General features: G+C 41.0%; 1 protein-coding gene across 1 annotated transcript; it reads left to right on the top strand.

The window, feature by feature from the left end:
• Positions 1–272: 272 nt before the first annotated feature.
• On the top strand, positions 273–11,918 carry ndufv1 (NADH:ubiquinone oxidoreductase core subunit V1). Its single transcript, XM_083544344.1, has 11 exons — positions 273–396; positions 2,971–3,136; positions 3,752–3,834; positions 4,815–4,985; positions 5,120–5,303; positions 6,101–6,290; positions 8,654–8,866; positions 9,133–9,299; positions 11,181–11,262; positions 11,464–11,609; positions 11,703–11,918. The coding sequence occupies exons 2-11, from the start codon at positions 2,978–2,980 to the stop codon at positions 11,778–11,780; spliced, it is 1,473 nt and encodes a 490-aa protein (XP_083400470.1). The 5' UTR covers positions 273–396; positions 2,971–2,977; the 3' UTR covers positions 11,781–11,918.
• Positions 11,919–12,359: the final 441 nt, after the last annotated feature.

Here is a 12,359-nt window from a genome sequence, read left to right as displayed (position 1 = left end):
CACTGAGGGTAATATTGATGCTTCCGCTAGAGATGATGTATGCAGGTAGAAGACTTGTTGAATCGTGTTCATTGTGCTATCAACGCTTGATAGTGCTTGGGCTTGAACCCCTAACCTTCTGATCAGTAACACAGAGCTTTAATCGTTGAGCTACCACTGTAATCAGTGCACATACATATTTAGTTTTGAAAATTTATATAAGACAGGAGGCATCCATGTTTTTCGCAACTTCCCAAATCCCTACATTATAGGTTCCACTAGATGGCGGTGTGCCCTCACGGGTTTTTTGCAGCAGCTGCCGAAGAAGAAGCGCAATGACGTATTTCCGGGTGCACTCGGTAATGTTTTCCGCTCTACATTTGCAGTAAGCTAAGATCCAGGGAGCGTTGTTTAAAGGTAATTATTTGCTGAGTTCTGGAATAAAGTTGACTTGGTTGCACTTCTGCAGCTGCTCTGGAAAGCTAACAGTTGGTGTACAGTGTGTGAGCAGCCGGAGAGCAGACATGCAGCGCATGTTATTGTAATGATTGTGGAGGTCACCGGGAGAAGCGTCTATAGTGTCGGTCCGGCTGAATTACAAATCACGCTGTAGTGGTTATGTGTAGTACACTACATAGCATTTATGTTCTACCCTGTGTAGTGTACATGTGTAGGGAGGAAGGTGATAATTTGGATTACGGCTTAGTTCGCTGGGTAAGGAACTGTAGCCGGAAAATTGGGCTTGAAATGATAGATAGATTGACTGATAGATTGACTGATAGATAGATTGATAGATAGACTGACTGGTAGGTAGATTGATAGATTGATAGATAGATAGATAGATAGATAGATAGATAGATAGATAGATAGATAGATAGATAGACTGACTGGTAGATAGATAGATAGATAGATAGACTGACTGGTAGATAGATAGATAGATAGATAGACTGACTGGTAGATAGATAGATAGATAGACTGATAGGCAGGCAGACAGATAGATATAGACAGACAGAGATAGATCTAGACAGACAGACAGCTAGATAGATATGATTCATATGTGAAAAATAATATTTAGAGAAAATATAATGTAAAGTTTGTGTAAGCATATGTGTAAGGTACAATATATGTACAGTCAGGTCCATAAATATTGGGACATCGACACAATTCTAACATTTTTGCCTCTATACACCACCACAATGGATTTAAAATGAAACAAACAAGTTGAACAGGATTTAATTTGAGGGCATTTCATTTTCATCTTCTCCCGCTTATCCGTAATTCGGGTCGCGGGGGCAGCAGTCTAAGCAGATTCCCCAGACACTTCTTCGTGTCCAGGGATCGGGCTGTCAAGGCCCCCGCCTTCGACTGCTGCCCAATCCTCTCAGCACCGGTCCCTTACAGTCCCTCCTGCAGGTGGTGAGCCCACGGGAAATAATTTGAGGGCATTTACATCCAAATCCGGTGAACAGTGAAGGAATTACAACAGTTTGCATATGTACCTCCCACTTGTTAAGGGACCAAAAGTAATGGGACAGAATAGTAATCATAAATCAAACTTTCACTTTTTTAATACTTGGTTGCAAATCCTTTACAGTCAATTACAGCCTGAAGTCTGGAACGCATAGACATCACCAGATGCTGGGTTTCATTCCTGGTGATGCTCTGCCAGGCCTCTACTGCAACTGTCTTTAGTTCCTGCATGTTCTTGGGGCGTTTTTGCAGTATGCTTTGGGTCATTGTCCATCTGCACTGTAAATCGCCGTCCAATGAGTTCTGAAGCATTTGGCTGAATATGAGCAGATAACATTGCCCGAAACACTTTAGAATTCATTCGGCTGCTTTTGTCAGCAGTCACATCATCAATAAATACAAGAGAACCAGTTTCATTGGCAGCCATACATGCCCACGCCATGACACTACCACCACCATGCTTCACTGATGAGGTGGTATGTTTAGAATCATGAGCAGTTCCTTTCTTTCTCCATACTCTTCTCTTCCCATCACTCTGGTACAAGTTGATCTTGGTCTCATCTGTCCATAGGATGTTGTTCAAGAAATGTGGAGGCTTTTTTTAGATGTTGTTTGGCAAACTCTGATCTGGCCTTCCTGTTTTTGAGGCTCACCAATGGTTTACATCTTGTGGCGAACCCTCTGTATTCATGCTGGTGAAGTCTTCTCTTGATTGTTGACTTTGACACACATACACCCACCCCCTGGAGAGTGTTCTTGATCTGGCCAGCTGTTGTGAAGGGTGTTTTCTTCACTAGGGAAAGAATTCTTCGGTCATCCACCACAGTTGTTTTCCGTGGTCTTCCGGGTCTTTTGGTGTTGCTAAACTCACCGGTGCGTTCCTTCTTTTTAAGAATGTTCCAAACAGTTGTTTTGGCCACGCCTAATGTTTTTGCTGTCTCTCTGATGGGTTTTTTGTTTTTTCAGCCTAATGATGGCTTGCTTCACTGTTAGTGACAGCTCTTTGGATCTCATCTTGGAGAGTTGACAGCAACAGATTCCAAACGCAAATATCACACTTGAAATGAACTCAGGACCTTTTATCTGCTCATTGTAATTGGTATAATAAGGGAATAACACACACCTGGCCATGGAACAGCTGAGAAGCCAATTGGCCCATTACGTTTGGTCCCTTAACAAGTGGGAGGTACATATGCAAACTGTTGTAATTCCTACAGCGTTCACCTGATTTGGATGTAAATGCCCTCAAATTAAAGCTGACAGTCTGCAGTTAAAGCACAACTTGTTCGTTTCATTTCAGATCTATTGTGGTGGTGTATAGAGCCAAAAATTTTAGAATTGTGTCGATGTCCCAATATTTATGGATATATATAACAATATACATGTTTCATGTATGTATGATTGATGATGGATAGCGAATTCCGTTCAAAAGCATTAACGACTCGGTGTATTTCGAACGTTCTTGTCATTTGTATCACTCATCAGACTTCAGCAGACTTCGGTTACATGTGTTTCCAACAGAAAAAGGATGCTGGCTTGTCTTGGCTGTCCTGGCCTGAGCCGCACCCTCAGCTCAGGGGTGCTGCATTTGCCCAACACTTTTGTGACTCGCACTTCCTCAATCTCTGCTTCGATCAGCCGTGGAAGCCAAGTGGCATTAGCTCGCTACAACAGCACAGCCCAGCAGGTATATTCCCCCTCTTTTTAAATCTTTTGGTGTTTTTTGATTTTTAAACTGATTTTTTATAAATATGCACAGAACTCCAGCAGATACACTATTTAGACAAAGATTTGTGGACACCTGAGCATCAGATTTTTGTGTTTTCTGAGCATCCCATTCCCCATTTAGTCCCAATTTGCTTTTATAATAACCTCCACTCTTTTGGGAAGATTTTGTGGAGATTTTGTGGAGATTTGTGCTCATTCAAACACATGAGTGTTAGCATTAGCTGGGGTGCAGTCGGCATTCCAGTTCATCCTGAAGGTGTTCAGTAGGGTTGAGGTCAGAGCTCTTTATCAGACCACTCCACCCCATGTAAACCATATCTTTATTGAGCTGGCTTTGTGCACAGGAGCACTGTTTTAGTGAAGAGAAAATTGAATGCTACCTCATCCAAAGACGTCCTATACAATTGTGGGTCTCCAACTTTGTGGTAACAGTTTGAGGAAGAAGCACATATGGCTGGAAATGTCAGGTGTGCCAATACTTTTGTCCATATAGACAGCTGAGAGATGAATGGTTAGGGGGATGTTTTAAAAACACCAGTATTTCACTCACGTTTTGGTTTGGTTTGTCATCCAGGAGAAAGTCAAGAAAACTAAGTTTGGACCTTTGGCTGACCAGGACAGAATTTTCACTAATCTTTACGGCCGACATGACTGGAGGTACTGTAGCCTTTCAGCATTTTTTTTGATTGAGAGAAATTTTGTATGTATAATACATGTAAAAGGTAACGTGTTTGCATTTTTGTTATACTGTTATTATTCTTATAATGATGATTTATTGCTATAGTATAGCTTTTAGAAATGTCTAAATTAGATTTGATATAGTGACAAACTTATAGTGACATCACAATATAAAATTTTCAGAGATATGTCTGAGTCCTGAATATCTATTTTTATTTATATATATATATAATCACACACACACACACACACACACACACACACACACACACACACACAACATTCCCCCCTTTATCGCGGTGGTTCCAAAACCACGATAAACGGACACCACCCCAAAAATGCTTGACTGGCCAGCAAAAATGCAGATGAGCTGAAGGCCACTGTCAAAGAAACCTGGGCTTCCATCCCACCTCAGCAGTGCCACAGACTGATCACCTCCATGTCACGCCGAATCGAGGCAGCAATTAAAGCAAAAGGAGCCTTTACAAAGTATTGAGTACATTTACAGTAAATGAACATACTTTCCAGAAGGCCAACAATTCACTAAAAATGTATTTTTTTTTATTGGTCTTATGAAGTATTAAAATTTTTTGAGTGTTTGTGTGTATAATATATATATATATATATATATAAAATAGGTAAAGCTTACTCGTTACTCGAGTTCAAATCCCAGCCACACCAAGCAGCCATTCCTGGGCCCTCGAAGCAAGGCCCTTAACTTCATAGTTGCTCAGTTGTATGAATAAGATAAAATGTAAGTTGCTTTGGATAAAGACGTCTGCTAAATGCCAGAAATGTAAAGAATGAAATAACTTTGTAACTGTCTCTACTGTGTAAAAAAAACTGTCAAAGCTTTCTATAACAAGAAGAAAGGCAATAATGCTGGTTCAGAATTTGGCATGTTGCCTTCCTGTAACCTAAATATCACAGATTTGCTAAAGGTTTGCTTCTGTTTTTAGATTGAAAGGTGCATTAAGTCGTGGTGACTGGTACAAGACGAAAGAGATCTTGGAGAAGGGAGTGGACTGGATCATCAATGAGATCAAAGTGTCTGGTCTACGTGGTAGAGGAGGAGCCGGCTTTCCCACAGGGATGAAGTGGAGTTTCATGAACAAACCCAGCGATGGCCGGTCAGCTTCAATTTATTTACCTGAAACACCGAATGATTCACACTTTTTTTTCATTCAGTTTCTGTGTTGAGTTTTTCTATTAATATGACTATATTATGCTGCATCACTCTAACCTCATTCTCATTTCTCTTCAGGCCTAAGTACCTGGTGGTGAATGCTGATGAGGGAGAACCAGGCACCTGTAAAGACAGGGAGATCATGCGCCATGACCCACACAAGCTGGTGGAGGGCTGTCTGGTTGCGGGTCGGGCCATGGGAGCGCGTGCCGCTTATATCTATATCCGTGGAGAGTTTTACAACGAGTCGTCCAATCTTCAGGTAAGATCATATACCATTCATGTACAAATCTCCTGCTTGGGAAGAGCTCAATTTACATTTTACTTTAGATAAAGTTTACTTTAGACTCCAGTGTGTGTTCTTTTCCTGCTGCCGGTTGACCCTGTGCTGTCATTACGCGGGCGACTGTGTTATCTTGCCGCCACGATAAACTTGTAACTTGAGCAGCTCGACTAATTCATAACGGCATTCGTTATCGATTAGTTGTTGCAGATCCCTGCCCTGTGCTGCCACTGCTGCTCTTTTAAGCAAAGCTCAAAAACCTCATTTGCTCAGTTGTATAATAAGCCTCTGCCAAATACCATAATGTTCTTTAAAACTGGTATTATTACAGAAGGTTGGATTTGCAGGCCCTGGACTTAACCGTGTTTGATAAGTTATTGTTGATAAGTGCTGTATGTAATACCCTGGTGGTTGGGAGGGATTCAATACATAGACGAATATTAGGCATGAAAAAAAGGGTTGCTGATTTGATTGACACCTACAGGCCCAGGACAGGACAGGACAGGACAGGACATCAGCTAGTTTAATGCCGCTATTCTCCTTCTTGTGTGAACGAGTAGCAGCGATCATTTATTAGACCTCCTTCTTTCATTCACAACCTGCACTTGACCACACCCACAGACATGTTGTCACTGTCGGACATGTATAAAAAAACACTGAAATTGTTTACCCTAATTTTTTAACATGTATCTGCTACTGGAAAATATCTATAGGGACGTTACACTAAGTGATATCAAGGAGAATGGTCGAGTAGCCTTCTGTCCCTTTTTCCGCAGGTTGCCATTAACGAGGCGTACGGCGCAGGGTTGATCGGGAAGAACGCCTGTGGCTCGGGCTACGACTTTGACGTGTACGTGATGCGCGGTGCCGGGGCTTACATTTGCGGAGAGGAGACGGCTCTGATCGAGTCCATCGAGGGGAAACAGGGGAAGCCCCGTCTGAAGCCACCTTTTCCTGCTGATGTGGGTAAGAAATACATTTTGAATTAAAATTGCTGTCTGGAATATGAGTGTGGTTTATTACCTACAAATTACACAGTGCAGAGAATGAGACAGTCGGTCACATGACGAACCATAACCAAATACCTTTGGGTTACTACACATTGGGACAGTTGAGTTGTAAAACATCACCACTAGCATTTATCAAAAACATGCAGGATAGCCACACATGGCTAGAAAAGTTGTCCTCTTACTTTTTTTATTTACTAGCTTAAATACACATTTTTGCATTAGTTGTTTTTTTTTTTTTTTTACTTTTTAACTGCTTTAAAGTATGTGAGGGTGGTGCAGGACATGTATGAGGACAGTGTGACAGCAGTGAAGTGTGCAGTAGGAATGACAGACTGGTTCATGGTGAGGGTTGGACTACATCAAGGATCGGCCCTGAGCCCTTTCCTGTTTGCAGTGGTGATGGACAGGTTGACAGACGAGGTCAGACAGGAGTCTCCCTGGACTATGATGTTTGCGGATGATATTGTGATTTGTGGTGAGAGTAGTGAGCAGGTTGAGAAGAGCCTGGAGAGGTGGAGGTACGTGCTGGAGAGAAGGGGAATGAAAGTCAGTAGGAGTAAGACAGAGTACATGTGTGTGAATGAGAGGGAGGGCAGTGGAGTGGTGCGGTTGCAGGGAGAAGAGGTGGAGAAGGTGGAGGAGTTCAGGTACCTGGAATCAACAGTGCAAAGAAAAGTAAAGAAAAGAGTGCAGGCAGGGTGGAGTGGGTGGAGAAGACTGATAGCAGGAGTGATTTGTTATAGAAGAGTATCTGCAAGAATGAAAGGGAAAGTTTATAGGACTGTGGTGAGACCTGCAATGTTGTATGGATTAGAGACAGTGGCATTGAGTAAAAGACAGGAGGTGGAGCTGGAGGTAGCAGAGATGAAGATTTTGAGGTTTTCGTTGGGAGTGACGACGATGGACAATATTTGAAATGAGCTTATTAGAGGGACAGCGCATGTAGGGTGTTTTGGTGAGGGAGGCAAGATTGAGATGGTTTGGACATGTGTAGAGGAGGGATATGAATTATATTGGTAGAAGAATGCTGAGGATGGAGCCACCAGGTAGGAGGAAAAGAGGAAGGCCAAGGAGGAGGTTCATGGATGTGGTGAGGGAAGACATGCAGGTAGTTGGTGTGAAAGAGGCAGATGTAGAGGACAGGGGGGTATGGAGACGGAAGATCCGCTGTGGCGCCCCCTAATGGGAGCAGCCGAAAGAAAAAGAAGAACTGCTTTAAAGTCAATAAACTTAAACATCATTTGAGAGCAACAACGACCATAACAAGCTCTTTCCATCTCAAACAAAACATCTGGTTAAACCCTGCTTACACACACAGATTTTTAGGACAGTAGTGGATAGAGGACGACCGAGAATGGATTTTACCGATAGCTAGGTTAAACCGTACTTGATGATGACCGATTATTCAACCAAATCAGTTTTTAAAAAGTATACTGGATAGAAAAACAAACTAAAAAAAAAAAAAAAAAAAAAACGCGCCCCACTTTACGAACATTGACTTTGCGGACGTTCGCAGATACGAACAAACCTGTCCTCAAATAATTTCTTGGAAAAAATTCAAAACGGAGGAGAGCCGTTGGGAGATAATCGTCGACCCTAACGAGTATACATGATGCGCCCTGGAGTCGGGCCAATACATTTTCTTTTTACGTACATTTTTATACATAAATTAAAACATTTTAATTACATCATTACTTAATGCAAAATACTGTATACAATATTTTGATTTGTTTTAGTATATTCTATTGTTTTTTTTAATAGTATTTATAGCTCTTACATTATTAGGAGATATGCGTAGTCAATATCGAACACGGTAACAACTTACAAACAAATTCTTGGTCTGACCGGTCGTTCAGGACGTAACTCGTTCATAAGGTGGAAGCGTCTGCATTTTTACACTTAATTTAAAATAGTACTGAATCATGAAAATGTGCTAAATAAATATGAATTATATTAATTCATATTGCGAAAAATAGAAGACTCATTTAAACTGAAACAATAAGTAACACTTAAAATGAATAAAACCAGTTGCATCTAAAATGAATAAAAATGACACTTTAAATAAACAGCACGTGGTGTAGTGATTCGCCTCTAGAGGCCGCTGTCGTACTGTGAAACGCAAACAAAGAAAATTATCGATATGGATTTTTGCTAATATCGCATAGATCCATCAATCAACTGTGCAAAACCGATGAATTGGCCGAACTCTAGTAGTGGAGATAGCAGAAGGAAGGAGCACCCAGTTGCTGGAGGATGGCGCTCTGATCCGTGCTGTAGTTCATTGTTTAAACTTGCTATTTGTGATCCGTGTGCTTGCAGGCGTGTTCGGCTGCCCGACAACCGTTGCGAATGTAGAAACGGTGTCCGTAGCCCCAACCATCTGCCGACGCGGCGGGTCGTGGTTCGCCGGTTTTGGCAGGGAGAGGAACTCCGGCACGAAGCTCTTTAACATCTCCGGTCATGTGAACAACCCCTGCACTGTTGAAGAGGAGATGTCTATTCCCATGAAGGAGCTGATCGAGAGGCATGCAGGTAGGCTACAGGTTTTTCTTTACAAAAAAATACAGAAAATACTAAATTACCTATAGTTGTGTGTGTGTGTGTGATACTAAACAGCTCTTTAGTATCACAGTTTAGTATTTCGCTGAGGACAGGAGAACGAGGAGACCACTCCTGCTTCCCCAACCTGATGTGTTATAGCTTTTAAATGCTCTCAGTCAAATTTTCAGCCACTTCATCCAAGACAGCAGCCGAACATTGTAACGTTGGCTCTGTACGCTTCGTGACCTCTGCTGCAGGTGGTGTCCGCGGGGGCTGGGACAACCTCTTGTGTGTGATTCCCGGTGGCTCGTCCACACCGCTCATTCCCAAACACGTGTGTGAAGATGTTCCGATGGACTTTGACGGCCTCATACAGGCTCAAACCGGCCTGGGTACTGCAGCGCTGATCGTCATGGACAAATCGGTGAGTGTGAATATTAAAATCTCACAGTACGATATTATATCAGTAAAAAAAGTCCACGGTACGATATTTATTGATATTTAAACAAAGTGTCCATTAAACTGCACATTACAATGGTGTACAAATTGGCCCTGTCCTCATCTTTCCTTTATCCTCTAATCATAACTGTTGCTTACAAACTCCCTAATATAAAATAATTGAACCAGCTGGACCTTGATAAAGGAAATATCTATAATCTTTCTAACGCTCTCTATAATAGCAAAGCTCTGAGTAGCTTGTGAAGACCACCCATCTATGGTCCGCTTGTTTGAGGCTCAGTGCAACTTTAGCTGTTGTCTCTTTGTGAAGGTGCTAGTAATAAAGTTTGACTGAAGTGTGGCCGTCATGGGAAAAATGGCTGCAGGTCTTTGGCTATTCCATCCATCCATCCATCCATCCATCCATCCATCCATCCATCGATGGATAAATCTCTTCGATCGATCGATCGATCGATGGATAAATCTCTTCGATCGATCGATCGATCGATCGATGGATAAATCTCTTCGATCGATCGATCGATCGATCGATCGATGGATAAATCTCTTCGATCGATCGATCGATCGATCGATGGATAAATCTCTTCGATCGATCGATCGATCGATCGATCGATGGATAAATCTCTTCGATCGATCGATCGATCGATGGATAAATCTCTTCGATCGATCGATCGATCGATGGATAAATCTCTTCGATCGATCGATCGATCGATGGATAAATCTCTTCGATCGATCGATCGATCGATGGATAAATCTCTTCGATCGATCGATCGATCGATGGATAAATCTCTTCGATCGATCGATCGATCGATGGATAAATCTCTTCGATCGATCGATCGATCGATGGATAAATCTCTTCGATCGATCGATCGATCGATCGATGGATAAATCTCTTCGATCGATCGATCGATCGATCGATGGATAAATCTCTTCGATCGATCGATCGATCGATCGATGGATAAATCTCTTCGATCGATCGATCGATCGATCGATGGATAAATCTCTTCGATCGATCGATCGATCGATCGATGGATAAATCTCTTCTTCACACGAGCTGGATCTGTAAAGGCAGCAAAGACGAGAGAGAGTGAAGGAGACATGCAGGGCTCGGTGGGAATTCCCTCCGCTCCACTCCACTGGGCTGAAAATAAACCTTGCACTTATGTGCTTAGAAGGCCTATCGTTTCAGACCACGAAATCAATAATATCGTTATATCCCTATTGGATACTGCAGAACGTAGTTTTGATTTAATTTTCTTATCGTACAATAACCAATGAGTAGCTGTAATGTATTTGGTGTGGATGGAGTTGTTAATGTCTATAAAATTTGATATGTATTATGATCCTAAACAGTGACTCTGAATAAGGTTTTAGAAGAACCATTTGTTGTAAAAGCATTGTACAGAAGCAAATAAATGTTATTAGGTGCACCTAGGGTATGCCCAAACAAAAAGTGAATAAAAGCATTCTTTTTTTCTTTCATAAGTCGTGAAGTTTGACCAATTTAGAAAGTCTTCACCCTTTTAGATGCAAGTGGAATCAACAGAGAAATGTATTAAGTCGCAGCCATCGTGATAGAATGAGAATTAGGATCATTGTGAATTGTACAGCTTAAGGAAGGTGACATTTTGTGTGTGTCCATGCCATCCTGATATGGCCCTTTTTGTAATATGCCCCATTTCGCCTCTTTAAGTTTGTTTTTTGTAGATATGGGCTAACAAATTTTGTAAATGTTTAACATGCAGTCTACAGTCAGTAACTATACCGAAAGCCTCGTTAAAATGCCTTCAAATATTGTCTTGCTGAAACAGAGCAATGAAAAATAACAAAAGACCTTGTTTCGTTACAGACGGATGTAATCAGAGCTATCGCGCGGCTGATCGAATTCTATAAGCATGAAAGCTGTGGCCAGTGCACCCCCTGCAGGGAAGGTAAGGAACTACACTTCTGCGGAAGTAATGTCACCAGGAATTTCATTAAAAAATGTCTAGTCGTGCTGTTATAGAATGTTTTCCACACTCATTCGAAAGTCAATACGATCAAGAGGATATGTAAATTTCTTCGAATATAATACCCTGGTGATTGACCAGGAAATATATTTTAATATATGATTATTTATATATTTTTTCCAGGAGTGGACTGGATGAATAAGATGATGTGGCGCTTTGTGAAGGGAGACGCGCGGGCTGCAGAGATTGATATGATCTGGGAGATCAGTAAACAGATCGAAGGTCACACCATCTGTGCTCTGGGCGATGGAGCTGCATGGCCCGTACAGGTTTGTCACACATAACATAATACCTGATCGCCTAAACATAATCAATGCAGCTTATATTATTTGATGCCTTAAAACTCGATGATTTGTTTTCAGGGTTTGATCCGTCACTTCCGTCCCATTATGGAGAGCCGGATCTCGGAGTTCCAGCAAAAACAACAAGCTCAGGCTTAAAATCAGCGCCTCCTCTTTCCCTGTTTGCCCTCATATACTTTATTATTTAAGAATAAAAGTGCTCTTTAGCTCTGTTGTCTTGACTGTCATGACCATCAAGTCTAAAACTAACTAATAAAGTTCTAAGAGTTATAAAAACGAGTTGTTGTTTATGGAAATGTTGCATTTCATTACTACACTCACTCATTACAATACACTCCATCGGTCCTCAGTCAACACACAGATGTGGGGTTTTTTTCATCGTCTGTAAAATTATAAAAATTTAAAAGGAACTTTCCAAATCAGTGCTGACTTGTATACACTTGAATAAATGATCAAATTAACCCTTTTCTACCAACATTCTTTTTTCTTTTTTTATTCTCCAAGAACAAACTTTATTTACTTTATTTAATAAATTATGTTAATGTATTTTATTTATATCATTTATTTTAATAAATTTACTAAACCATTTACATTATATATTTTTTTTAACATGTAATTTAAACTTTAATTAAATATATTGTCCATAAAAAAATCTAAATGTATTTTTCATTGTTTCTATGCAAGTTTTATTTAAATCTTAATATATATTTTATATTA

The sequence above is a fragment of the Silurus aristotelis genome (genome assembly GCF_946808225.1).
Source record: "Silurus aristotelis genome assembly, chromosome: 6".
Taxonomy (NCBI): domain Eukaryota; kingdom Metazoa; phylum Chordata; class Actinopteri; order Siluriformes; family Siluridae; genus Silurus; species Silurus aristotelis.
Note: the sequence above shows the minus strand (reverse complement) of the source record. Positions and strands in the feature narration are given on the sequence as shown.